This window comes from Dermacentor variabilis, chromosome 9, assembly GCF_050947875.1.
Source record: "Dermacentor variabilis isolate Ectoservices chromosome 9, ASM5094787v1, whole genome shotgun sequence".
NCBI classification, from domain to species: domain Eukaryota; kingdom Metazoa; phylum Arthropoda; class Arachnida; order Ixodida; family Ixodidae; genus Dermacentor; species Dermacentor variabilis.
Window position 1 is genome coordinate 141,838,725 of NC_134576.1, and position 27,473 is coordinate 141,866,197.

The following is a 27,473-nucleotide window of genomic DNA, read 5'->3' on the forward strand; positions in this document are numbered from 1 at the left end:
CACGACCGTTGGTGTTAATTAAGGCGAAGGTAAATTAAGATGACTGAAAGTGCATAGGCATTGCAAGGTGGTCGCAATGCTTTCGCATTGGGATAACTAAGGGCCCCTTCACGTTTATTGTTTCACTTTTACCATTGCAGCCTTGGCTGCCAAAGGGCAGGAGTATTGCATGAATAAATAAATTCAGTGCTCAAGCTATTCCAGGCTGTGCAATCGCTTTGTTTTCTGAGTTGTATCCCCACTCCACAGGCATCCTTCATACGGCTCAGCAAAAAAAGGTCTTCGAGAACAAATACCACTTTACGCAGCTAAAACCTCTCATCAGACCCATAACAAATACTGCTCTAATGTGGCACAAGTACGCGGCGGCAGAAAATAATTTAAAAAAATGGCCGACAGTTATGCTTCTTGGTAATGCGAACTTTGAGCCCAGCTGCTGCCTTATTTCAACTACAGGCAACATACAGAACACGCAGTGCCGAACGGAGGCGGTTCTGCGTTTCAGACTGCGCAGCACACACCACGATCCGCCGCTATCGAGCCGACGCTCCGGCAACGCGTCATCGCAACATCTTATAGCGAGTCGCTGCCGCGGAGAGGGGGGGGGGGGGGAGATCGGGAGATTAGCTTATTATTTCATGTTTCTTCTGAGGTGGGATGAGAAAACGGGTAGAGAACAGGGGTGTTGAGTAGAGGTCACACACTCATTCACTCACAGATAGGCCTCAATGTGACCGCACAAGGTTGGGGTGGAAAGTAGAACTAAGGGGACAAAACACTACAACTGTCTTTCGAGTCACCGCAACAAAACTGCACCAGGTAAGGGGGGCTATAGGGCAAGATTGGAAGCGGCACAAGGACAGCCAGGTGCAAGCACTGCCAGAGGCGACAAACGCCACTGAGGAACGCGCCCTGCAAACGGGGAAGCGAGAGACACGGCTGAGAGCCGTACAGCTATGCGACGCGAAGACAGAGGAGCGGAGAGCCGTGAATCACACGCGAGGCGGCAAGGAGCGCCTGCCGCCGGCACCGCGGCAGTGCGCGACAATGAGAGAAGAGACGGCGAGGGCAGAGTGCACGGTAGTGGCAAGAGTCACTGCAATGAGGCTGCATGGAGCAAGGGGTATGTTAAGTATATCTGCGGCTTAAATGCGGCGAGCACGTCCACTGATGCCATATATGGAAACAAAGTGCTGCATGAGCGGATGTCTACATGTCTGCGGCGGCTGCTGTGAATCGCATCCACGCATGATCCACGCGTCACCCCACGCGCTGCCTCTTGCGATCTCCCGATTAGCGAGGCAGTCGCTCCACACTTCGCTCCATCTGCAACGGGCTGCACGAGACAGATTGTCCGCACCAGCTAGTATACCGCGAAATGAAAACACGTATAGAGCTGCGCTCAAATTTCGCATTAAGGAGTATCGTAATCGTCGGTTATATATATATATATATATATATATTCCTGCGCAGTGCAATCAGATACGAAATCAAACCCACCTTCGCGGCGTTCGTACTCTTTAGCGCACAACATAACTGTGTTGCGGCGAAGATGACATTAAAACCCATGCGGCGAAGCTGCCTTTAACAAACCGGCCGCCATTAAAAAATATTGGGTGTGCGTTAGATTTCTACTTTGGTTAGAAGCTGTAAGTCATTTCTACATTATATTGCTACTTCGGACTCACAGAAAGTTCGCGCATTTGATTTGCTCGAGGTGTGTTAAACTCGAGCAAATGCTGTCAAATGAATCAGCAGTTTGTTTCGGCATTTTTTCTGCATCTTGTTTAATTCGACCACTAATTTAATCAATTTCGTCGGTCCCGTCAGGTAGAATTAATGGTAGCCGACTCTACTATCATAAAACATCACATAAACATATTTCACCTGTCAGGGAGGGGGATGGGGGGGGGGAGTGTCTGTGAGCTCAAGTCAAAAACCTAGTGCTGAACATTTACTACAGTTAGTGACTTTACAGTTACTTCATAAAAGTTGTCACCAATTAAGCTTTTAGTGCCATAATCATATTTGTAAACTAGTTTTTTGAAAATTAGATGCATTGCACTTTGCATTCCCACTTTTGTTGCTGTGATTATAGCATTGCTTGACAATTGTCCTGATGCTGGAAGAATTTTGTTATTCTACAGGATGGCGTGTGTCATGACACTAAGGTGAATGCTACTATTGCCTCAATCAAGGGCTACATCAACATAACCAACCGTGATGACCTACTCACAGCGCTGGCCAATGTAGGGCCAGTGTCTGTCAGCATCGACGCAGCACTTCGCTCCTTCTCCTTCTACTCCAATGGTGTCTTCTATGATCCCAACTGTCGTAAGTCTTTACTCATGTATCACGGCTACAGATGAAGGTTGTTTTATTTACCGTTTTGCTGAAGACACTGACATGGTTTTTTTCATTGGTTGTATAACATAAGTGAATTGTATGTTCCAAAGTTCTGATATCAATGTTGCAGCAGTTGCTTGTAGATTTTGTAACTCAAAAAGTGAGGAAAGAAGTGAGTAGACTAGTTTTTAATGAAATGACATTAAACATTTTCTGGAATGCACAGGTTGCCAATTGTTTCTTGGGCTTTTGATGAGTTTGGGGCATAACCTGCCAGTTGGTTTGGAATCACAAGACACTGCAATTCAAAGTACTAAACTGGCAAAACAAGCTCCAAAAGTACTTTCAGAGATATTACTTGCTATGTGAGCATTAATAGAGGGATACAAATAATTGCTTTAAATTTGGATTCAAAACAATTTTTTTTCTGACTCAGCCTTGGGAGGAAATAGTTTCAGGGTGACCTCTAACTGGGTTCAATAAAGCTATGTTTTGTTGAAGGGACATTGAAGTATCTTTTCTTGAAACTGAGCAGCATGCAGGACTGACTGTGATGCCTTTCAAAGAGTATATTCCTGAAAATGTTTTGAGAAAAAAAGGAAAAGCTAATATTAATGGAGGTACAATAAGTGCAATGTTTACCTTCCGGGCCGTTCCCCTCAAATCATATTGGTTCCTCTTAGCCGAGGCAGCACTGACAACAATGCTTTACCTATCTTTCCTTCCTTTCGTTTCTCTTTTTCTTGGTACGCTTGTGGTATCCCCTTGAGGCTGGTGCCTGACAAAGGTGCCCAAGGGTGACAAATGAGGAATGACAGGATGGGTGGGTTGCATTAGCAACTGCCTCTTCCGATTTCTTAGAAAACCTGGAAGAATGTGGATGCATGTGCCCCATGGCTGTCCACGGGCCATCACACTTCATGCACTGTCATTTCCTTAAGTAAAAAAAAGTTGGGATTTGGAAAACTTCGTAAGAGAGCAAACAGTCTGTTATGCAAGATTGTAAGCTCTCTGCTGCATGTAGTGGAATAATATTTGCCTTGCGTGTTCAAGGCAGCATTGTCTACAGATCGGAAACATTCTCTTAATTACCATGTTCAAAAATAAATTCAGTGTCCGCTAAAGAACTTCATATGAATTCTAGTATTGTGCTCTGTTTCTTCATGATGCCTAATTTATGGTCTTTTAATGCACAGGCAATGACACAGACAGCCTCGACCATGCTGTTTTGGCAGTTGGCTACGGAACTCTGCAAGGGGAGCCTTATTGGCTGGTTAAGAACTCCTGGTCTACATACTGGGGAAATGATGGCTACGTCCTCATCAGTCAAAAGGACAACAACTGTGGCGTGGCTACACAGGGAACCTACGTGGAACTTTGACAGTGGCCAACAAAAACAATCGTCTGCTTTTGTCAATAAACAGTAATGAAGAACAATGCTGTCTCACGTATCGCATGTGCATGCAACGATTAATTTTCAGTGTGACTAATCTGTCTCTTTTAAAATGTTGTTCAGTTTAAAATTGAGAGATGGATTAGCATACCGTAATCTTTCTTTGTCCTTTTTTTTAACATATGACATTTAGATCTGGGAAAAGAGAAAAGGCAGACACTGGGGCATGTATGTCGCCTGTCTATAGAAAAACTTGTGTGGCTTATTGCAAAATGCAGTTGAGAGTGGCTGTTCTACTTGTGCACTTTTATGAAGTACGACCTGTGGCAGAATTTCTTAAATGTTGATCGATCTTGAAATGTTGAGTGCGGAAGAGAAGCTGCGAGTACAGTAAGGGTAAGAAAGTTAAATGCGTATATCCAAACTTCACACACTAGTGTAACTTGCCTCTTTTTCTAGCTGACTGGACACACAGCTTAGACGTGTAGACATAATTATTTTATTGATACCCTTCATGTGACAACTGCCACCTATAGTGCATGCATTGCGTTTTCTTGACAGACTACAACATTGTTTGTTTAATTGGAATAATATGTCCGTTGTATTACAAATTTTCTTCTTTTTCTTGAGTATATGTTATCATTTCAAAGGTAACCCACCTGTTGAGACAAATATTGACACATAGTGAATTTGTTTATGGCTCGACAAGTGTGCTACCTTTGAAATGATAACAGCCAAGTTTATTTGTTGTGAATGAGCCCATTAGCATGATATTATGCTGCGCTGGTTTCAGCTTTTAACTTGTCACCACCGTGACCTGCGTCAAGTATTCAAATTATCCGCCTTCGTCGCCAAGGGGTGGCATTAATTGTAAACATGCATGTTGCGCCATGGCCTTTTAGAATGTCAGCGTGGGCTGATCGTCTCTGGAGCCATTATTTATGATAGGCGACTTCTTCGCTCACCTTACCGTCGGAGCTGAAAACATTCAGTTAATATTTGCGGATAGCGATACATCTGCTTCCAGTTGTGTGTTCTCATGCAGACCCTCGCCGACTTTTTAGAAAGGCGATGGGCGTGGCGCAGCTTAACGGTTTCACTTTCGTGTTCTCTCGGTGGCCCCAGGTTCCTCTTCACACGCCATTTTCGCGAAATTTATGGTTCATAAGTACACAGATGCTCAAAAAAATTTGCTGTGCTTTTTTCAACTGAAATAATGACCTAGGAATATACGTGAACGCAATTGTTTGATTGCAGCGCTCGAACCGCGCGCGGCTTTGACGCGCAACTCCCGTTTCATTTAGCAGCTCCAGCCCCAGCCAGTCCAAGCCCTTTGGGTAGAAGGGGGCCTCCGCAAAGCGGATGTCACGTGACTTTGTTGTCCAACTCTGAACATGGCGATGTTTACGTTATCGCACTAATCAAGCTGTGCGGAAGGAGTAGTGTCCAATTCTCGCGTGTGGCCGTAGTGCTGGAGAGCTATGCAGCAAGAGCCCGCGAGAGACAGACCAGTCAAGAAGAAAAAAATCCGGGCATGGACCGAAGCGGCACGAATTGTGAGTGATTTCCCGTTAGGCCTAGGCGGCTGCTCGAGTTGTCAGGGCTCGTTTCAACCGCTCTCGCGAGCCGAATCACGTCAACCGCTCTCGACGCGCTCCCGCACCCCGATTTTCTCTCTTTCCAAAATTCACTGAAGTCCGCCAAAATAGCTACCGTGCTAGTGGGATCAATGCCACGGTGCGGATCGGTTGAGCATGTTCGGACGACCACAGGGGCTGATAACCTTATAAAGCCAGTTTGGGGCTTCCGCAAAAATGCACGACAGCTGAGATTTGTTCCGGGGGCATCGGCAGTGCATAATTTGCTTTCGCTGTCACTTTTAAACGTGTTTCACTGGCGATTCGTGCAATCTGTCATAACCGGATAGCTCGGCGGTCCTCCGGGACGCCAGGAAGCGAAAATGTGACACGCATGGAACTCCACTGTATAGTTCAAATCGGACGCTAGATCCTTTGACATGGCGCTTAAAGGACAACTGCAACGAAATTTTGCTTTCACAATCTGCTGAAAGGGCACAACCTCGTGTCGCATTTATGTAGGTATTGGAGCTACACCCCCAGACTCCGATGTCTCACAAGGAGATCTTCTCTGAAGTCTGCACCCGAGGGCTAAAGGATGCGAGGTGAGAGTGCGTTGTTGATTTCATCTATAAATTGTGCGTGATCTTAAAACATTGTCGGGCTTGTACGGCTGTATGCACCTATTATACGACGCCTAGCAATAAATATATTAAAGCCCATAAGAAACAGGACTCGGATGAGTCTTTGGTATTCAGTGTTGTCATTTGCACACGTGTTGAGAATGACTTGGTCCACACTGAATTCTTAAGCTGTAATGTTCCTCGGTTACGGGCTGATTTTCTCATAGCACAATGAAGGAAGGCTGTGCACTCGGGTACGAAACTTGCTTCCCCTGCATTATCCCCGTTCTCTTTTTAAGTTCATGTTGAGTGACGGGCGGTAATAGGCCCACTGTGTCGATATGAAATAGCGAGGACTTAAAAAAAGAAAGCATAGCGAAATTATTAAAAAGAAAATTGTGTTTTCATCATGTCAATATGTGCCAAGTGTTTCTGTCGAATGAGTTATGAGATAGACAGTTTCTTTGTTTTTGACAGTCATTCGCACTATGCAGATTTCTAAAGTGGCGTGCTGTTGTTCAAGCATAATTCATGTGAAATAGCTGATATCCCTTCCGCACTTCAAGCCTCTTGTGAAAGTTTAGGCATCTTTGAGAGTCAATATTTGTGTATGCAACGAAACTCATTGGAAAATTCGAGATTCTAAATCTGTTGTTCTGCTGCATGTTAATGATGCTGAGTGTGCAATGAATGTGCTCAAGCTATGTTTTTGACATACACATTTAATTGTCATTCGAAGGGGTTAAGTGCAGGAGGCTATGGTCTGAGGCAACAGGCTTTGACCGTGTTTGTGTGCACTTTGCATGTTCAGCAGCCCAGCCGCCTTGGCCTGCCTGAATGCAATGCTGCATGCTCACTCAAGGGGCCCGGAGGCTATCTTTTACCGTGTCTTTGGAGCTGCAAGTGTGTTTGGTCTCAAGGTTGGTGCATCCCTATCCTTGCTCATTGTAAGGTCTGACATCTTCCACTGCTGTGCACAGAATCTGATCATGCGGCTACCATGGCTATTGCCAGTATGCTATGGACTAATGTTGCACCAGTGGAATCAGAATTAAGTTCGGGCATTAAGAAACAAATATGTGATGCTATAATTTCTTTACGTACCACAAGAAGGGAGCACTTAGGCTTGCATCAACATTTTTCTTTTAATTGCTGTAAATGTAAATGTGTCTGGTAGCACCTGAACATGGCTGTATGTCGGGCACGTGCCGTGAATGTAGAGGACTTGTCATGCTTATATGTAAGGAACAAGAGTGAGTTGTTTTTGTAATGACTAGATGAAACTCTGATTTACGTCAACTATTCTGTGCTGGTCACATAGGTTAGGTTCCTTAACATGCTTGCAAAGTTTTGGGGATAATGGTTGAAGCTGTTTAGGGCTGTGGCTCGCTGGTAATATTAAACAAGCTTGACTGTCCTACAGAAGCACGCTAAAGTTGGCCACTATGTTTCACTACTGGAACTTGAAATAGAAACTGTGCAAAAGACGTAATAATGGACAAATATGGCACTTTAAAGCTCTCATTGAAGGGCCGCTGAAGGTGGTGGCACCAGTTGTGAGGCTTATCATTATTGCACTCTTTCTCTCTTTTATGCCACATTTTCCTTCTTGTTAATTTTTTTCTTCTTTTGTGTATGCCAGAATAGAAAGCCCATTGTAGGCTACAGATTTATGACATGTAGCAAACTGAACAAAGACCCTGCCTTTCCTTCCCCCTTTCGCTCTCTTTCTGATATGTATTGACTAAATTGTTTTCGGCACAAAAAGAGTCTTTCTCTTATGAATTCTCTCTCTGCACGTATATAATAATAATAATAATAATAATAATAATAATAATAATAATAATAATAATAATAAAGGTCACAAAAAAAGAATCACAAAGCTGTTGGTGCCTTGATACTGTGCATAAAGAAAGCATCACTTTTGGTGCTCTCCCACAAAGAGTGAACAGTGGAAAATGTCAACAAGGACAGAGACGAGGTGAAGGCAAGTATGAACTTCCAGTTGAGTGCTCTTTTTCTCGTTATCATCCTCATTTGCCAGTCGTGCTGTTCACCCTCTTATACATCACCAACTGACCTGATCAGCCATCTTGCTAAATGCATTTCTTCTAGTGGCACTAGAAGAAATCACCCTATTTGTTTGTTAAAACAGACAATTGTCCCTCATTAATGGGATTCGGACTTGGCAGTGGCACACAATGAAGAGCTAGGCTTATCCTTGGATGTTCTCCAGAAAATTTTATGAACTGTTGAGACCTACCTTTGTCACTAAAAAGGACACTAAAGAGAAAAAAAAATAAGTTAAGCTGCATAGGTAAGCTGTCGTTCTGCAATACCAGAGAAGCCACTTTTAATGTTAGAGGAGGCTTGGTAAGCCAGAAAAGATGAAAAAACAAAAAAGAAGGGAGACAGAAAATGCCTCTTGGAATTTCTGCACCAGCATGCCGTGACGTCTTAAAGTTTGGCACTTTCCGATTGGGCCTAGTTAACATTTTATTGGTAAAGGTTGATCTAAGTTGTATTCTGAAGGAGCTTCTGCACTTGCCAAGTTTTAAAAAGTTTCACGTACTCAAACCTTTGCTTTTTTAGAACTTTGCATATGGTGTTATTTTAGTTTAAACTTTCTGTGTTGCCTCTCAAAGTATTGCATAAAAATTTATTCTATGATACTAGGATCCTGTTAAATTGCCTGGGATATTTTTCAGACTATATTTCCTGGGAAGTCTTGGGTACTCTTAGCTGTAATATGCAAGTGGGGCACTTACACAACCTTGCAGTTTCTGTATTTCTGCAGTGGTGCCTGATGCAGGCTTGCTGACCAACATGAAGTTTTAGATTCTTCCGTGTGATAAATAAACCCATGCACAGACACTTTCATTTTAAAGCTTTATTGCTTGAAGATGCAGTAGATTCTGCCACATGGCTAGCAACATATAAATGTACTTGTGCATTCAATTTCAAGCTTAGTTTGTTGTTGGAAAGTGCAATGGGCTCTACAATACCATTAGCAACATATAAATCTGCAAATGCATTCATTCGTGACCTATGTTTACTGCGAAATCAGTATACATTGTGTCGTCGTTAGTAGCTTATGCTCATACAGATTCATTTTCAAGCTGAGTTATAGGGAAATGTTGTAAACTGTGCCATGTCAGCCTTGTCAAGCCTAATTGTTGGCAACAGAAGTACGCCCTGCTGCATAGTGTGCAGACACATTTCATATAATATATAAGTGCAGACACATTGGTTATTTTAATCCTCACTCTCAAGCGGCCATGCAGCAGTGCCAGTGGCCGTCCTCTGTGCTATTAGTTACACACTCCTTCTGTTTCAAATCTTTGCACGCAGGTGATGAGCTTTGACCACTGTGCGGTGCCCTTGCTTCTTTCTTTTCGTTGTTGCACACCCTCTCTGTTGTGGCTGTGCTGACAGAGTGACATTCCGGGAAGCGCAATCAGCTTGGAGGTGGACGAAGATTCTGGACCGGAAACGGAAGACGCCGGTGTAGTCAACTTCGTGCGTGACCGCAAGAAAGCCAAAGGTACGGCATATTGCTGACAGAAAAAGAGTTTTATTTGCCTAGTACATGTGCATTTTAGTGTTCTAGAATATTCTCTCAACTTTTTTTTGTCACGTACTGTTTTATCTGAAAGGACTTTATCGTGACGCAGGCTTCCTACAAGCCAACTGCAACAAAATTTTGCACTGCATAAACAGGCTAGTTTCAGTAATGTAAATCAAGCTAAACACAAATTTGCTTACTATCACTGCAAGCAAGCAACCTTCTTTCTATTTGTCAACTGCCAGTGGATCGGTGTGCGAGAGTGCTTACTAGCGAACGTTGAAGCAGCTAGGCCTAGCATTTCCGCGGTGTCTACAGCTGTCAGCGGATTGTCATGCGAAAGTGTTTGGTAGTCAACGTCGAAGCAACCAGGCTTAGTCTTGCCATGGGTGTGGCTACAGCTGACAGCGGATCAGCGTGCAAGAATGCTGGTTCTAGACTAAGATTATCAAAATGGCAGCAGTGGTGGCTTCGATTAATACAGTTTCGAACCTGTGGTCATGGCAAAATTCCAGGAAATTGGATGGCAGAGGGCTTTAGCATCCAAAATGTCCTGCAATGGCGTCTGAATTATTGGGTGTGTCCGAAAATTTGGGCGTCCAAAAATATCGGTCGTTGACTGCAGTACTTTTGTTCCGACTTTTCAGCAAACCAAAATATTGCTAAAGTTAATCATCATCATCATCAGCCTGTTTTATGTCCACTGCAGGACGAAGGCCTCTCCTTGCGATCGCCAATTACCCCTGTCCTGTGCCAACCGATTCCAACTAGTGCCTGCGAATTTCCTAATTTCATCGCTCCACCTAGTCTTTTGTCGTCCTCGATTGTGTTCACCTCCTCTTCGTACCCATCCTGTAACCCTAATGGTCCAATAGTTATCTAACCGGCGCATTACATGACCTGCTCAGCTACATTTTTTCCTCTTGATGTCAATTAGAATATTGTCTATACCCATTTGCTCTCTGATCCAAACCGCTCTCTTTCTGTCTCTTAATGTTATGCCTAGCAATCTTCGTTCCATCGCTCATTGCGCGGTCCTTAACTTGTTCTGAAGCTTCTCTGTCAGTCTCCAAGTTTCTGCCTCACATGTAAGCACCGGTAAAATGCACGGATTGTACACCTTCCTTTTCAATGATAATGATAAGCTTCCAGTCAGGAGTTGGCAATGTCTTCCGTATGCGATCCAACCCATTTTTATTCTTCTTTGAATTTCCTTCTCATGATCAGGGTTCCCTGTAATTAATTGACCTAGGTAAACGTACTCCTTCACAGACTCTAGAGGCCGACTGGCGATCCTGAACTCTTGTTCCTTTGCCCGGCTGCTTATCATTGTCTTCTGCATATTAATCTCTTCAACCCCACTCGTACACTCTCTGTTAAGGTCCTCGATCATTTGTTGTAACTCATCTGCATTGTTGCTGAACAGAACAATGTCATTGGTGAACGGAAGGTTGCTGAGATATTTGCCGTCGATCTTTACTCCTAAGCCTTCCCAGTTTAATAGCTTGAATACTTCTAAGCATGCAGTGAATAGCATTGGAGAGATTGTGCCTCCCTGTCTGACCCCTTTCTTTATAGGTATCTTCCTGCTTTTCTTGTGTAGAGGTAAGGTAGCTGTAGAACCTCTGTAGATATTTTCCAAGGTATTTACGTAAGCGTCCTGTATTCCTTGATTACGCAATGCCTCTATGACTGCTGGTATCTCCACTGAGTCAAATGTCTTTTTGTAATCTATGAAAGTCATATAGAGAGGCTTATTGCACTCTGCGGATTTCTCGATAACCTGATTGATGACATGGATGTGATCCATTGTAGAGTATCCCTTCCTGAAGCCAGCCTGTTCCCTTGGTTGGCTAAAGTCCAGTGTTGCCCTCATTCTATTGGAGATTATTTTGGTAAATATTTTATATAATACTGGGAGTAAACTAATGGGCCTATAATTTTTCAATTCTTTAACGTCTCCCTTTTTGTGGAATAGTATAATGTTTGCATTCTTCCAGTTTTCTGGGGCCCTTGCAGTCGATAGACACTTAGCATAAAAAGCCACCAGTTTTTCAAGCATTGTGTCTCCTCCATCTTTGATTAAATCGACTGTTATTCCATCTTCTCCTGCTGCTCTTCCTCATTTCATGTCTTGCAAGGCCCTTCTGACCTCATCGCTAGTTATAGGAGGAGTTCCTGTATCCTGTGCATTACGGTTTCTAATTGAGGTATCCTGACTCCACTGGGTATTGTACAGGACAGTATAGAATTCTTCTGCTGCTTTTACTATATCTTCGAGATTACTGATGATATTGCCCTGCTTATCTTTCAGTGCATACATCTTGGTTTGTCTTATGCCAAGTTTCTCACCGTTTTTAGGCTGCGCCCACTTTTTACGGCTTCTTCTGTCTTTCTCACATTATAGCTTCGAATATCCCTTGTTTTTGCCTTGTTGATCAGTTTTGACAGTTCCGCAAATACTATCCTATCTTTTGAGTTAAGCACTTTCATTTTTTGTCGTTTCTTTATTAGATCCTTTGTTACTTGGGAGAGCTTGCCTACTGGTTGCCTTGGTGCCTTGCCTCCCACTTCAATTGCTGCCTCTGAAGCCAACCTAGTTACGGTTTCATTCATTAGCTCTACGTCATCATCATCTCTCTGTTCTAAGGCAGCATATTTGTTTGCAAGTACCGCCCTGAATTTGTCTGCTTTTACTCTTACTACCTCTAGGTTGACCTGTTTCTTCTTGACCAATTTTGCTCTTTCTCTCTTCAAATTGAGGCGAATCCTAGCCCTCACTAACCTATGATCACTGCACTTTATCCTACCTATCACTTCTACATCCTGCACTATGCTGGGATCAGCAGAAAGTATGAAGTCAATTTCATTTCTTGTTTCACCATTAGGGCTTTTCCAGGTCCACTTGCTGTTGCTACGCTTCCTGAAAAAGGTGTTCATTATTCGAAGCTTATTCCTTTCTGCGAATTCTACCAGCATCTCTCCTCTAGCGTTCTTAGAATCGACGCCGTAGTTGCCAATTGCTTGTTCACCAGCCTGCTTTTTCCCCACTTTTGCATTGAAGTCACCCATTACTACAGTATATTGAGTTTCCACTTTTCTCATCGCTAATTCAACATCTCCATAAAATTGGTCTACTTCCTCATCATCGTGACTGGATGTTGGAGCGTAGGCTTGTACTAACTTTAATCTATACCTCTTATTAGACAGTTTTAGTATAGCGTACGCTAAAAAATAACGGGTCGTCACTGCGCATGCGCTGAACGCTAAACGAAATAGCGGGTATAGCGGGCGTACGCAACGCAAACGAGTTAGCGTTAGCGTTTTTGCGGGGTTTGCGGAGCTTGCGGGAAACATGGCGGCGGTCCCGGCTGCCCACTTTGAATTGAATTTGGCGTTGCTTTTGTAAAATGCACTTCGTTCGTAGCAAATGACTGTGTAAACGGCTTTCGCTTAGTCTCAGGCCGCTTCGACGAGAGAGTATTATGGATAACCTCGTGGTGTTTTCAAGATCGCTTCTCGTTTCGAACGAGTCGAAGCCTAACGAAAGAAACGTTCGAGATGTCAGCGCCACCTGTCGCTAAAGGCGCGAAATAGCCGCAACGACGGCATATGGCCTCTGAGATCCGAAGATATCGCCGGCCAACTAAAATTGTAGAAAACGTGCGCTGCTTAGCGTACGCTATATTATAGCGTATAGCGTACGCTATAGTTGCGGACGCTAAACTAAAACTGTCTATTAAGTTTGATTGTGACTACAGCTACCCTCTCATTAATGCTGTAGAATTCGTCAATGTTGCCCGCTATATCCTTATGAATTAGGAATCCTACTCCGTATTGCTTCTTATCTAGGAGACCTCTATAGCAGAGGACATGTCCGTTATTCAGCAATGTATAAACCTCACCAGTTCTTCTAATCTCACTAAGGCCGATGATATCCCAAACAATTTCTGATAATTCCTCAGAGTCCTGCTAAGCTAACCTCACTCGAGAGGGTTCAGGTGTTAAACGTTACAAGGGTCAGTTTCCATTGGCAGCTTGTCCGGATCCAGAGATTCTTAGCACCCTCTGCTACGTTACAGGTCTGACCGCCGCCTTGGTCAGGTGCTCCGCAGCTGCTGGGGACTGAGGGCCATTGGGTAATTGAGTTAGCCATTTGGGAGGGCGTGGCCGAATACTGCATCAGGGAAGCCAATTCGTGATCTGGTGAGGGAGTGTCTTGTTGAAGCTTTGTGGGCCTTCCTAATTTGGTTTTACCTTGATTAGTATAGCCCCGCTCATTCTCGGCATCTTTTGCCAGTGGCAGGCATCACTCCAAGCCTACAGAAGTTGTGCACTGGTGGAGGTGAATTTCAAGCTCACCACCATAAGAAAAGAGAAAACCAACTTATAGCGGGATTCAAACTTCCGACTATGGCAACCCAGCATTCGCCATAGCTTAGTCAGATAATCCTGCAGGTGGGGAGGCTACCTTATCGCCGACAAGTACAGCCCCGGGGGCCCTACATGCCTACAAACTTCTTCGATTTTTCCGCCATAGAAGTGTTTTCCTGATCGCGATGGGTAACTCAATATAGAATGATTTCTAAACGGTTTCGGCCTCATTGTTCCGGAGTCGCACGTGCGCAGGTGACACGGCATAGTATTGCTCTATGGTTCCAACATCGTGGTTTCGGAGTCACCTGTACGCCTGCGGCCATGAACGCGGCTAGTACTGGGCACTAGTTCAAGATGGTACACCAAACAATGCACGGTCTCGGCTGGCTGTCGAATGCATCAGAGAAGTCTTTCCCAACGAGACGGACCTGGTACTGATGCGCGCCACGCAGGGCTGAGACGTCAGATGTGAGGAGGGTGCTTTGACTGAGACTTTCGCTCAAAGGCAAATTCTCAGTGGCGAGACGGGCTGCCAAACAATAGTTCTGAGCTGCATGTAAAATATGTGACCTTGGAAGCGGCCTTGCTCTCTACGCCTTCTTTAAGCTACAGTGTAAGCTTCTGCCTGCGATCAGTTAGACATGGTTTGTACACTTTGTGCGGGAAACCTATTGACGTCCCGCTTGCCGCCAAACTTGCAATACTTGTAATTTAGCAGTTGCGAATGCGCGCTCGTGATCTTTTTGAGTACAAACGAAAACCCGCAAAAACTAATATAAGTGCAAATGTAGAGGAAATGGATGAGTGCGAACTACGACTTTTTTTTTACATAATGAAGATCTGTATTGTGAACTTTGCTACTGTTGTCGCTATGTTATTTTTCTTATGATGTGCGTGATACTGTAAACTGTCTCATCATATTTTTGCTAGAGTTGGCTTCTGCTAATTTGACCCTGGTGGCACTGCCTAAACGATGGCATGACAACGGATGCACCACGATTGCATGGTGACAGCACAATTATGATTGAATGAATAAGAAAGAAAATGATGTCTATGGACAGATGAAGGCTGTATGACAAGGACAGAACGACAATACTGAAGTGATGATGACGGTAAAATCACAACACGACAATGATGACAATGGTATGTTGACTGCATGACGAGAGTCAAATGTCGAAGTTAGAATGACAATGATAAATGGCCAAGAGGGCATCACAGCGATAGTAGGACAATGGAAGCATGATGACTGCATGACAAATATGGTATGACAGCGGTATAGGGACAATGGCGCGCACGACGACTATCACAAAACCTGAATGACATTGATGGCATGACGACAGCTGACGTTTGGACGACCATGACGGTATGACAACAGTTGCATGATAGCAACTGTGTGACAATGACACAATGACTATGATAGCATAACCATGGCAGCATAATCATGATAGAATGATGGCATCATCATCATCAGCCTGGTTACGCCCACTGCAGGGCAGAGGCCACTCCCATACTTCTCCAGCTACCTTGGTGATGTGCTAATTGTGGCCATGTTGTCCCTGCAAACTTCTTAACTTCATCTGTCCTCCTAGCTTGCTGCCGCCCCCGCTATGCTTCTATTCTCTTGGAATCCAGTATGTAATCCCTAATGAACACCAGTTATCTTTCCTCCCCATTATATGCCCATGCCCATTTCTTTTTCTTGATTTCAACTAAGATGTCATTGACTCACGTTTGTTCCCTCACCCAATCTGCTCTCTTCTTATCCCTTAACGTTACGCCCATCATTCTTCTTCCCATAGTTCATTGCGTCGTCCTCAATTTAAGTAGAACCCTTTTCGTTAGCCTCCAGGTTTCTGCCCCGTACGTGAGTACTGGTAAGACACAGCTGTTATACACTTTTCTCTTGAGGGATAGTGGCAACCTGCTGTTCATGATCTGAGAATGCCTGCCAAATGGACCCCAGCCCATTCTTATTTTTCTGATAATTTCAGTCTCATGATCCAGATCCGCGGTCATTACCTGCCCTAAGTAGATGTATTCCCTTACCACTTCCAGTGTCTCGCTACCTATCATAAACTGCTGTTCTCTCCCGAGACTGTTAAACATTAGCTTTCTGCAGATTAATTTTTAGACCCACCCTTCTGCTTTGCCTCTACAGGTCAGTGAGCATGTATTGCAGTTGGTCCCCTGAGCTACTAAGCAAGGCAATATCATCAGCGAATCGCAAGTTACTAAGGTATTCTCCATTAACTCTTATCCCCAATTCTTCCCAATCTAGGTCTCTGAATACCTCCTGTAAAAACGCTGTGAATAGCATTGGAGAGATCGTATCTCCCTGCCTGACGCCTTTCTTTATTAGGATTTTGTTTGTTTCTTTATGGAGAATATATATAGATATCTTTCAGTATTTTTACATATGGCTCGTCTACACCCTGATTCCGTAATTCCTGCATGACTGCTGAGGTTTCGACTAAATCAAACGCTTTCTCGTAATCAATGAAAGCTATATATAAGGGTTGGTTATATTCCGCACATTTCTCTACCACCTGATTGATAGTGTGAATATGGTCTATTGTTGAGTAGCCTTTACGAAATTCTGCCTGGTCCTTTGGTTGACGGAAGTCTAAGGTGTTCCTGATTCTATTTGCGATTACCTTAGTAAATACTTTGTAGACAACGAACAGTAAGCTGATCGGTCTATAATTTTTCAAGTCTTTGGCGTCCCCTTTCTTATGGATTAAGATTATGTTGGCATTCTTCCAAGATACCGGTACGCTCAAGGTCATGAGACATTGCGTATACAGGGTGGCCAGTTTTTCTAGAACAATCTGCCCACCATCCTTCAACAAATCTGCTTTAACCTGATCCTCCCCAGCTGCCTTCTCCCTTTGCATAGCTCCCAAGGCTTTCTTTACTTCTTCCGGCATTACTTGTGGGATGTCAAATTCCTCTCGACTATTCTCTCTTCCATTATCTTCGTGGGTGCCACTGGTACTGACAGCATAATTAAGATAAATAACGAAGAAGGGCCGACATTGATAGAACAAAGGAGACGGCATGATGACAATGGGATTACGATCTTGAAGTGATGACGGTGTAAAATGACGGCATGATATGACGACTGTGTGACAACAATGGCATGACTGAGAGTTAGATGACGAAGTTAGAATGATGACGGAATGACTGTGACGGCATCGTGACGACGCTATTGTAATGAATGCATGACGAATGTATGATGATGACACAATGACAATGTTGACTTCGTGAATTTACAGTACGAGGGCAATCGAATAACAATAAATGTTTAACAACGGGCACAGCAATGACTGTATCATTAAGCCTGTATGACAATGATGGTGTGACGACACCACAGTCACGAGCGCGTACCTAATGGACCAAACTATTAAAAAACTTCAGCCACTGGGTCAGCGTAAGACAGACAGACAGATTTAAGATGCCTAAAGTAGGCAAAGAATGCTAATTGCACTAAAGAATGCTGCAACACACACATGGCGTTCAGCCACTGCACTTGATTATTCTATCAGAGTGAAGTACTGATACAGCTAATGTTTGAAAAAACAAGATATGTCTAACTTTTGAAGCAGTATTGATTAGACAGCATGCAGGAGGGTTACCTCACTCTTGTTAGCAAGTGCTGGATTGAGCATTGTCTCAGCATGTACCAGGGCAAAGAACATGCAAAGTATTAAGCCTGGTGTGAATTTATTTGCTCTTGCAGTTTTGTATGTGAAGCTGCCTGTGGGCTTCCGTACGGCCAAGGGTCCGAGCATGGACATCATGGCCAATGGCGAGAGCCTGCCCAGCCAGCAGCCCATTCCAAATGGCATCTGCTCCTCTGTCCCGCTGGACCGAGAGGTTAGGACTTGGTGCTGGCAGCGCTGAGCTTGCTTGTTTCAAATATGGTTGAACCTTGTTATAACAAACTTGTACTTGACACAAAAATACCTTTGTTATATTTAATAATCTGTTGTATGTGCGTATGTTGACATTTGACGCCAATTTTGTTCTAATTTTTTCCATGCACCAGTGGATTATTGTGCAGTGTCATTGTCAACCTATGCTCCAAGCACTGAGTTTCATTATGCCCACTATGTGGGCGTGACGAAACTTGATAAACTTGAAGTCAGGCTCTCCTATACTTCTGTTTTTTTGTGAGACTGAGGATGCAGAGAATATGCTTTACCATTCAAAAACCCATTATAAGTTTTTTTATGAGACGCTGTTAAAAATGGACAGCTTTATTGCACTCGTCAATGTTTCAGGATCTAAGTGCAAAAGACAGAATGATTTTGTCTTCATTCTTTGTGAAATGGCACTGGGATCACATAAAGCAACTGCACAAAAAATGAAAGCTGAAAAAACGGAGCTTAAAGTTTCATTTGTTGTAGTCATTTAATGGGGGACCTGGGCCTCGAGCAATACCATTATTGATATTGCTGCTATAGGAATGAAATTTGTAGGTAATATGTAATTTAATGTGTTTGATGCAAATATGAAATTAGTTTTTCTCTATATAACGAGAAACAAATTTTATAAAATCTTTCCTGTTCCCATGTTTTGGGATGACTGGCAGAAAATTTTTTGCAAAAATTAATGCAAAAGTTATGTGAAAATATTTCTGAATGTTCAAGGAGTGCAGTAAGCATTGTCTCCTGTTTCTACCTCTGTTCTATCCAAAGTTACAAAAGTTCAAGGTTGTAACTTGACATGCGATATATATATATTTTTACCTTCCTCAAGATTTCAATATGTTTCAAGGTGCAGAAATATGGTATTATAGACTTACTGCACTCCCTGGGAGCCTAGCTATCAGATAAATCAAAAATGATTCAAATTGGATGATTAGGCAAGCAATTATGCTTCCCGGAAAAAAACTTATTACCAAAAAAAGTGTGTTGAGAAAAGTGGAAAAAACTAGCCACCATGTGAAGAAAACATTTTATTCTCCAGGATGCATGAAATTGTCATAGCCAATGGCTCAGAAGGCTCTAGGGGAATAATATGGATGGGGATTTCCTCGCTGTCCTCGCTTTGCAGCTGCTTGAAAAGCTGCCGAGGACATTCGCTTTCTCTCCACACTAACAACACGATGACAGTCCTTTTCAGAGGGGACACTACTATTGATATAATATTCATTTTTTTATCAATATTAATGAAACGTTCCAACCTTATTAAGATTTCTGTGCTGATTTCAAATATGTAATTCTTTTTCCAATAGGCCATTTACTTCTGAAGATAAATGAAATTCATTGTTCATCATTTGCAGAAACAAGAGAAAAATACCTACACTACAAAAATTCATATTGTCACATGCCTAGTACTAGAAAACATAAGGAACACTATGGTAGGAATACCTTTTTGATATAACTAATGTTAGTAACTCTATTGCAATTCAATATTTACTGTTCCAAATGTGAGTTCCCTACTGTCTGATCTAAAGCAGAATTGAAAAACTTTAAAGCATGAATTCCAAAATCTGTTTCTACCACGGTGTACTTTGCACACTCGGCTACAAGCCAGAACAAAAATTATGGCTCTACCTGCCTTGGAGGCAGAGAAATCGCTGCCACAAACCAGCAAGCAGTCAAAAAGCGATGGTTTGAGAAAATGAGAAAAAAAGAAATACATTCACTTTTAATCAAATGTGCAGAAATAATTTTGCAATATTGTGCAGTCAAAGTAGCAAACAGCTACTAGGAATGTAGTCGTTCTGACCATGGCCACCCAAATGTGGCAAGAACATCGTTTAGTGCCGTTCGCCAATTCCCGGCGGCTTGCATCGCGTGCGCGGTAAGGCTGCCATTCACACGGGTCGAGCTACGTGCCGACGCCATACCGCCGCAGCATGCACACGTAATAACGATCTTTATGGCAAGACCATATTCCCGTTTGCTTTTGCCTACTGCGACACTACCGCCGCGCACCTTGCACTTGACAAACGACTTCAGTGCGTTCATGGAGTCCTACTGACGATAACGAAGCCTGCCTCGGCATTGACTGGTGCGGCTGCAACGCCGTCGGCGCTAGTGAGCAAATCCAACTTCCGCTTTGTTGCTGGCATTGATGCAAGAACTTGAAGTTTTCTTGAGCATTCATCTTCCTCTGCAGCAAATCCGCATGCTGCAACATTGCAGTGTTACGCCGAACGCGGAATGAGAGGAGACACTTAATCAAGCTGGTCAGAATATACACAGTATACACAGACGTGGCCCTATACCCATGGGACTGCAACTCTAGAAGGTTTAGAGTCATGGCAGCAGTGGTAGACCACACGGGAGAACCAATTAGCTGCATGACCCTGAGAAACTGCACGGTAACGGAGGGGGAAGAAGTCGCCGTAGCTCTAGCGGTGGCTGAAGGTTATCGCAGGAAGAAATCTCTGATAATTCTAACAGATTCCAAAGCAACATGCAGGAACTACATACAAGGCAGAGTTAGGAAGCACTGAGAATCCTCCTCGAAACAGAGCCTCCTAACAAAAACATAAAACATAGGATCTTCTGGATACCAGCACACACCGGGATAGAGGGCAACTCAAGGGTGGACAGCCTAGTTCGCGAACTCACGCACCAAGCAGGGCAGTCTGAAACCCTAGAGGTCCCCTTAACGGTGGAGCCGACGTACGCAGAAATACTTAACCACTACAGAGGAAGGAGACTTAAATACCCCCCACCCCACACATCGCTCACACAACACGAGGCAGTCAGCTGGCGAAGACTGCAAGCAGGTACGTTCTTCAACCTGCACACACTACACAAAATGTTCCCTACCCAGTACAGGGATACATGTCCGTGGTGCGGGGCAACCCCCACGTTATACCACATCACGTGGGAATACAAGCATAATTTCGCATTCCATAAAGCAAATAACCCAAGTGCGGAACAATGGAAGGGTCTTGCCACCAACAGCGAGCTCGCAGCCCAACGGGCAACTGCGCAGCACGCCTGTGAGGCAGCAAGACTCAGCGGTGCCCTGGAATAGGGGCGCTGACCTTGTGAAGCGGCCAGGACTCAAGACATGAAGACACAGGCCCACCGCCAATCTCTCTGAGATATAGAGCAATAAAGTTTTTTCATTCCATTCCAGAAAGTTCTACACAATTTGCGTCGCGCATACATGCAATCAGATTACACAAGGTTCGGTGACAACAGACAGCAGATAGAGCCATCGACAACATTCCAGAAACTTATGATACATGCAGGCGCATCCTGCGCTGAGTGACAACCTTTGTTAGACGCTGAAAAGCGCCCACCCGAAAAAGATAAACAAGTCCACGTGTCATGCCCACCTTTCAAAAAGCATCATCCCGATGCTACAAACATAACCGGAGAGCGGAACACGAAAGGACACTTATCAAAGAAACAGTCCAAAGTAACACAGCTCCCCCCCCCCGCCAAGAAAAAGTCCAGAGGTCAGCTATGCAAAGTCCTAAAGTTAATTTGCACTGGTAAAACAGCTTAAGTCGCACAACATAGACTACAGTCAACGACTGAATTTTTGGACGCCCAAATTTTCGGACATGCCTGATATTTCAGATGTCTTCGCGGCACCGCCACGAGCCCCATAGAATCAATGGATAAGGACATCTGAAGTTTCGGACGCTCGAATCCCCCGCCGTCCAATTTTCTGGACTTTTTGACGCGACGGAAGGTCCTTTGGCTCCTCGCGCAGCGCCCTTGCGAAGGAAATCGACTTGCAGCCGAAGCATATCACCGCTTTGAACCACAACTAGCCGAATCTAGCCGTCACACACCGATTTGGTCTGGCCACGCTGGCTATGTTCATCGCCGCAATTCCGCCTCCGGTGGAGTTTCTGGAGTGGCGCCATCTCGTTTGTTTGCGCAGGCCACGTTTTGGCTAGCGTATGTGGTTGTGCTGTTGTGTCAAGTGTGCTCTGCGACGCTAGGCCTAGGCGCTTCGACGCTCGTCAGCGAAGTCCACTGTTCGCAACTTGAGAATTTCGCTTGCCTTCGATGGCCCCCACTCTGTCTTCGTCATCCTCGCCGATGGCATTGAAGCGCGGAAAGCAGTGCCGTCGGTTAGTACCGGCGCAGAACTGACTAATGAGGAAATAGTCCGTCAGGTTGTGGGGGATTCAGAAGACTCCGATGTTGAAAATGAGGAGCCAATGCCTGCACCGCCTACAAGTGCCGAGTTGACGCGAGCACTGTTGGCTCTTTCATCGGTGTACAGTGCTGACATGACCCTTGCTCAGATCGAGGTGAATATGATCGCATGCAACCGGAACGCCATCCAAACAACAATCAACAAGTTCTTCAAGCCACTGCAGCAATAACACCGGTTTCCCGACGATGCTCATGTACATAATAAACCGGCAGCCGGCTGCATACAGAGTTTTTGAAGCCTCTTTTTATAGCCACTTCACTGATGCTTTGGCAGGGTTTCGGAAGCCTGGTACTTCGCCCTTTACCTCTAGATCTGAGAAAAAAGAAAAAAAGTGTGTTTTTTTTTTTTTGCTTGCATTCATTTTTTCGGACTGCCTGAATTTTCAGACGTTTTTATGTTCCCTAGAGGGTCCGAAAAATCGGTCATTGACTGTATTTCAGGTCGTGAGCGGCACCGCTGTGATAGCGAAATGCTGTCTGGTACAACCTCGTAGTCGAGTGCACCAATGCGTCAGATGATCTTGTAGGGTCCTAAATAGCGGCGTAAGAGCTTCTCGCTAATTCCTCGTTGGCATATTGGGGTCCAAACACAATCGCTGGGCTGGTACTCGACATAGCATTGTCGAAGGTTGTAGTGTCAGCTGTCAGTCCTCTGCTGGTTCTTGATCCGCAGGCGGACGAGCTGTCGGGCTTCTTCGGCGTGCCGGAGATAGGTGGCGATGTCAAGATTCCCCTCATCGGAGATGTGTGACAGCATGGTGTCGAGAGTGTCGGGTTCCTGCCGTAAACCAGCTTGAACGGCGTGATTTGTGTTGTTTCTTGCACCACCGTGTTCCAAGCAAACAATACGTATGGTAGGATGGCATCCCAGGTCTTGTGTTTGACGTCGACGTACATTGGCTAGCATGCCGGCGAGGGTCTTATTCAGGCGCTCTGTAAGACCATTCATTTGCGGGTGGTAGGCAGTTGTCGTCCTGTGGCTTGTCTGGCTGTATTGCAGAATCGCTTGGGTGAGCTCTGCTGTAAAGGCCGTTCCTCTCTCGGTGGTGAGGACTTTTGGGGTGCCGTGTCACAGCAGGAGGTTCTTAACGAAGAATTTTGCCACCTCAACTGCGCTACCTTTTGGTAGAGCTTTCATTTCAGCGAATCGGGCGAAGTAGTCTGTCGCCACGATGATCCACTCATTGCTGGATGTTGTCAGTGGAAAGGGTCCCAACAAGTCTATCCCGATCTACTGAAATGGGCAAGGAGGCTCGATCGGCTGTAGTAATCCCACTGGTCTTGTCGGTGGTGTCTTGTGTCACTGACAGTCTCTGCATGTCTTGACGTAACGGGCAACGTTGGTAATCAGGCGCGGCCAGTAATACTTCTCCTGTATCCTCTATAGCGTCCGGGAGAATCCAAGGTGCCCAGCGATCGGATCGTCCTGTTGGCTGATGCTAAGTGTTGGCTGATGCTGAGATGCAGGTGTGCTTCATCCAAATTAATGTAAACCCTTTAAAGCAGTGGAATGGAACCCTGAAGCATTTTGCGTGGGCTGTGAGTATGTCGGGACAGTTGAGGTTGACTATCCAGCTGCTGAGAAAGAATCTCACTTGTGACAAAATTCGGGCCTCAAACCAATGAGCTTGCTATCAGTTGATAGAAATAGCTCATATTCGAAAATATTTGCTTCTGTATGCATCTCTTTTTATTCTTGTTTGAAAATGTTCAGCTCAATTTGCAATGGGCTTTACCATTTTTTTTCGAAGATATTTGATTTGCTGTCTATTTTACTAACCCCTCCCTTCTGTTTTCTTTTGAATAAAATAAACACTACTCCTTACTATTCAAACTGGATTAAGTTGCTTTTTTTTTTTTTTAACATCCTTACTAGAAAGTGACAGCATTGGGTGACATTGTGTCAGCCCATCTTGACATAAAACAAAGTTCTGTGTCAGTCAAGGAATTTTGCAATGGCACTCAGGGAAAACCTGGAAAACTCAGGAAATTTGGAAATGTTAACTTGGTAGGCACCCTAAATACCCTGCAGATAAGAACTGTGACCTTCAAGACATGCCAGATATACTTAAATCTTACATATGTACTTAGACACTTAGCTGCTATGAAACTGTTCGAGAAGAAAGCAAAAATCACCGGCGGATGCTGTTGACATTGCGGGGTGGTCTGGTGCACTTTCACCATCCGTACTAAAGTCTGACAAATTGAAGCAGTCTTCCAAGTCTGTGCTGCTACCATAATCCAGAAATTCGAGCCCACATGCATCGGAATCCGTCGAAATTCGCCGTTTCTGTGGAGTAGGCGGCGTGCCACGTCGACACCATCTTCGAAACCATGATCACTTGTCTTCCCAACTACGAAGGCTCTTTAAAAATTCCTGCACAGTGGAAGAAATGAAAAACACAAAAGCAAAACTGATAAAATAGTTTCTCTAACTCTTTAGTTACCGTATTTACTCGCATAATGATCGCACTCGCGTTATGATCGCACCCCTGAATTTTGTCATCAAAATTAGATTTTTAAAATTTGCCGTGTAATGATCGCACCCCGAACTTGCTGCAGCGATATGTCGTGTGCTAAGTCTAGCTAATATTTATCCCGCTTGCCATCTGTCGAATGCTACTCGAACGACTCTTCAAGACAAACCAAGCGGTCTGCACGCACCAAACATTCTTAAGTAGATGCCTCATTTCATTACTTTAATCACTTTCCGCACTTCCATGACTAAAGAAAAGCTGCAATCAACCTTGCCTTTATTACGTGTAGGCTTTATAATGGTTGTGGTCAACAACAACAAAAAAGGCACCTTTCGATTCTTCTCATCTGCACTTGTGGGCACGCAACAAATTGCGAGAGGCAACGATATTAGCCACGTTTACACTGATACGTTAAAAGTGTACCCTATTAATACGCCGACGCTTGTAACACAGCTAAGATATTCACCCACCCTTAGCGGAAACGTGCCGTATTAGGATAGTAGCGAAGACAGATGTCGCAGTTTCCGCAGCATGCCGGCCCTGTGTTTCTATGTCACTGGCAGCTAAGTGCGCCCATTTGTTTCTGTCCCCTCAAAGTGGACATGGCTATGTTATTGCAGCAAACTTGCCTATATTAACGATATTATTCATTACTGATACGGAAGAAACTGTTTCAATGCATGTAATGTACTCACGAGAAGAAAAAAAGAAATCACATTCGGCGCGTTCGGCTTGCTCTGCCGGCCACCATTCTTGTTTTGGTGTCCCGCAGCAAACGCAGGCCGAAATTATTATTATTTTTTTTTTGCGCGGGAAATTTAACCCGCATAATGATCGCACCCCTTATTTTGAGTCAATTTTTCTGACAAAAAAGTGCGATCATAATGCAAGTAAATACGGTACTATGCCTATTCAAATCAATCACCATTGATTGATGCTTTAGATTTTGACATGTTGGAGCTGTTCCTTATTCACTTAAGGCCACCCTGTAGTTAGCACAGACACTGAACTTCAAAATCATTTTAAATTTTTGTTCTCTGGCGATGTGATTTTTGACAGACCTTTTTGGTGAACTAATGTTCATATGCTGTAGCAAAAAAAGCATGGCTGTCACCTTCTGCTGCGCTCAAGAAAAGAGCATGCCGATCACAACTACACTGCACTAGCATCAAAATGTTGTGACCAAATGACTCCCAGCAAGTCAAGAATTAAATTATATTGCTGGCTTTGCCGTCCGACAGTGCTGAACGGTGATAGTTACCTGAAAATGGCGCCAGCTGTTCACTAATGAACATGAGTCTGGAGTTCGTGTCGTTTTATTCCGCTAAAGTGTATTTCTAAAGATCTGCCGTATGTCCAGCATGTGGACCTTGCATTTTCAACCAATTCCCAAGAGTTTTGGTTTCGCTTCTCTCATAAAATTCAGGCAAGGGGCACTGTCAGTGTCGCTGCGCAGTTATCGAAAGTCGGTCCCATGGTGTCGTCCCCTGCGGCTGTGTTGCAAGAAAAGCGCCATGCTCAAAACTATGCTGCAGCCGCACTTCAATGTAGTGATGAGGACTCAAGTTATGATTCTGAAGATGACAGCAAAGCTGAATCAAGCTCTGATGGCGATTATGTTTTGAGTCTGCATGGGACATCCGCAGCTGTTAACCGGCGAGTTTCCTTTACGGTCTTGAGGGGTCTTCTTCCTTGTGTGCGCTTATCCGCCTATCTTTTTGCCTGACCTGAGAGCTCTACTGATTATCTTCAGGATGCATACTTCGCTTGGTTATGATGTGCTGCTGTCGGCAGCGAAGAAACTTCCGTTCACTCCAAGAAGGCCGCCTGTAGCACATCTCAGCCCCGCACTATGGATCAGCACAAGACAGTTTACTACGGCGTGGGATTTCTTTCTACTCTTCTTCTCTGCAGAGGTGATAAAGGCAAAAATGCAAACAAGCAATCTGCAAACAGATATGCTTGGATGTATAATCTTGTTGTTGCCCAGCTATGCTGAGAGCGATTGGTCCTGGAAGAGGTGCATGACTCTAGACGAACTGGGAAAGTGCGTTCCTTGGATTTCTCATCGAACCATCCTCAGAAGGTGCTGAAAAAACGGAACTGCATAATGTGTTACGAGGAACGCAATGTTTAACGAAAAACCAGACGTTTTGTGGGAAAAGTGCAGAGTGCTCCTATGCCTCACAAAATCCAGGTACTGCTTCACCGCATGGCATGAGCGATGAACTGGTCTTAGTTTCTTTTTGGTATCCAAAAAGTGGCAGTGTACTGAGCATTTATTTTTTCAGACACTTTTTCTGGGTTATTTATCTTTGAAATGTAGCTTCTGAATTTTCTTTGATATTGATGTTTTTGTAGATATCATGTTTCCTTGTTGTTTTTATCAACTGGCAGCAAAAATGGTGCTTTCTAGAATTTTTATATTTTACCTAATACATTTTTTTTGTTTGGCAATACGTTTTTGGAAAGAGCATTTCATTACGCGCAATATGCTACGCTGCAATGTGCGCTAGAATATTATTTGTTGTGGTAAATAATCTTTTTTCGGGACCCATAAAAATGATAATTTTTTCACGGTAATGAAAGAGTTAACCCATGAGATTGTGCAAGGAGCGCCAAAATTCGAATTTGTAACCATCGATGGGATTAGGCGACCGTCCTCTGGTGCCAATGGCGAGCTAACTCGTGAATTCTTGGCAATATTTGCATGTGTGTGTGTGTGTGTGTGTGTGTGTTCGGTTTCTTGCAATTTTGACAAGAAAATCACACAATGACTTTCGCCAGTATATTTTGTACATGTAAAAAATTTTTTGGAATTTGTCACGGCAGTTAAGGGGTTAACTGGAGCTAAAGTCAATTGTATATAGTAATTCTAATTGTGCTCGAGTGTAACACTAAGTAAAGAAAGCACCATCAATACTTTTAGCTGCTGTGACTGCAAAATTTTAATTTGTTGTTTTTTGAT

General features: G+C 44.0%; 2 protein-coding genes across 3 annotated transcripts in view; both read left to right on the forward strand.

Annotated features, from left to right (window-relative positions):
- Positions 1-3,783, forward strand: part of CtsK1 (C1 family peptidase 26-29-p) — a 30,335-nt gene extending 26,552 nt beyond the window's left edge. The window contains exons 9-10 of the mRNA XM_075669752.1: positions 2,148-2,334; positions 3,543-3,783. Of these exons, the coding sequence (XP_075525867.1) occupies positions 2,148-2,334; positions 3,543-3,727 (372 nt within the window). The 3' untranslated portion in view covers positions 3,728-3,783. The remainder of the gene's footprint in view (positions 1-2,147; positions 2,335-3,542) is intronic.
- Positions 3,784-5,094: 1,311 nt separating this feature from the next.
- Asx (transcriptional regulator additional sex combs) overlaps positions 5,095-27,473 on the forward strand; it is a 69,301-nt gene continuing 46,922 nt past the window's right edge. The window contains exons 1-5 of one of the 2 annotated variants that reach the window (XM_075669746.1): positions 5,095-5,295; positions 5,839-5,921; positions 6,751-6,859; positions 9,375-9,483; positions 17,621-17,757. In XM_075669746.1, the coding sequence (XP_075525861.1) occupies positions 5,221-5,295; positions 5,839-5,921; positions 6,751-6,859; positions 9,375-9,483; positions 17,621-17,757 (513 nt within the window). In that variant the 5' untranslated portion in view covers positions 5,095-5,220. The remainder of the gene's footprint in view (positions 5,296-5,838; positions 5,922-6,750; positions 6,860-9,374; positions 9,484-17,620; positions 17,758-27,473) is intronic. The other variant, XM_075669747.1, reaches the window with a different exon arrangement.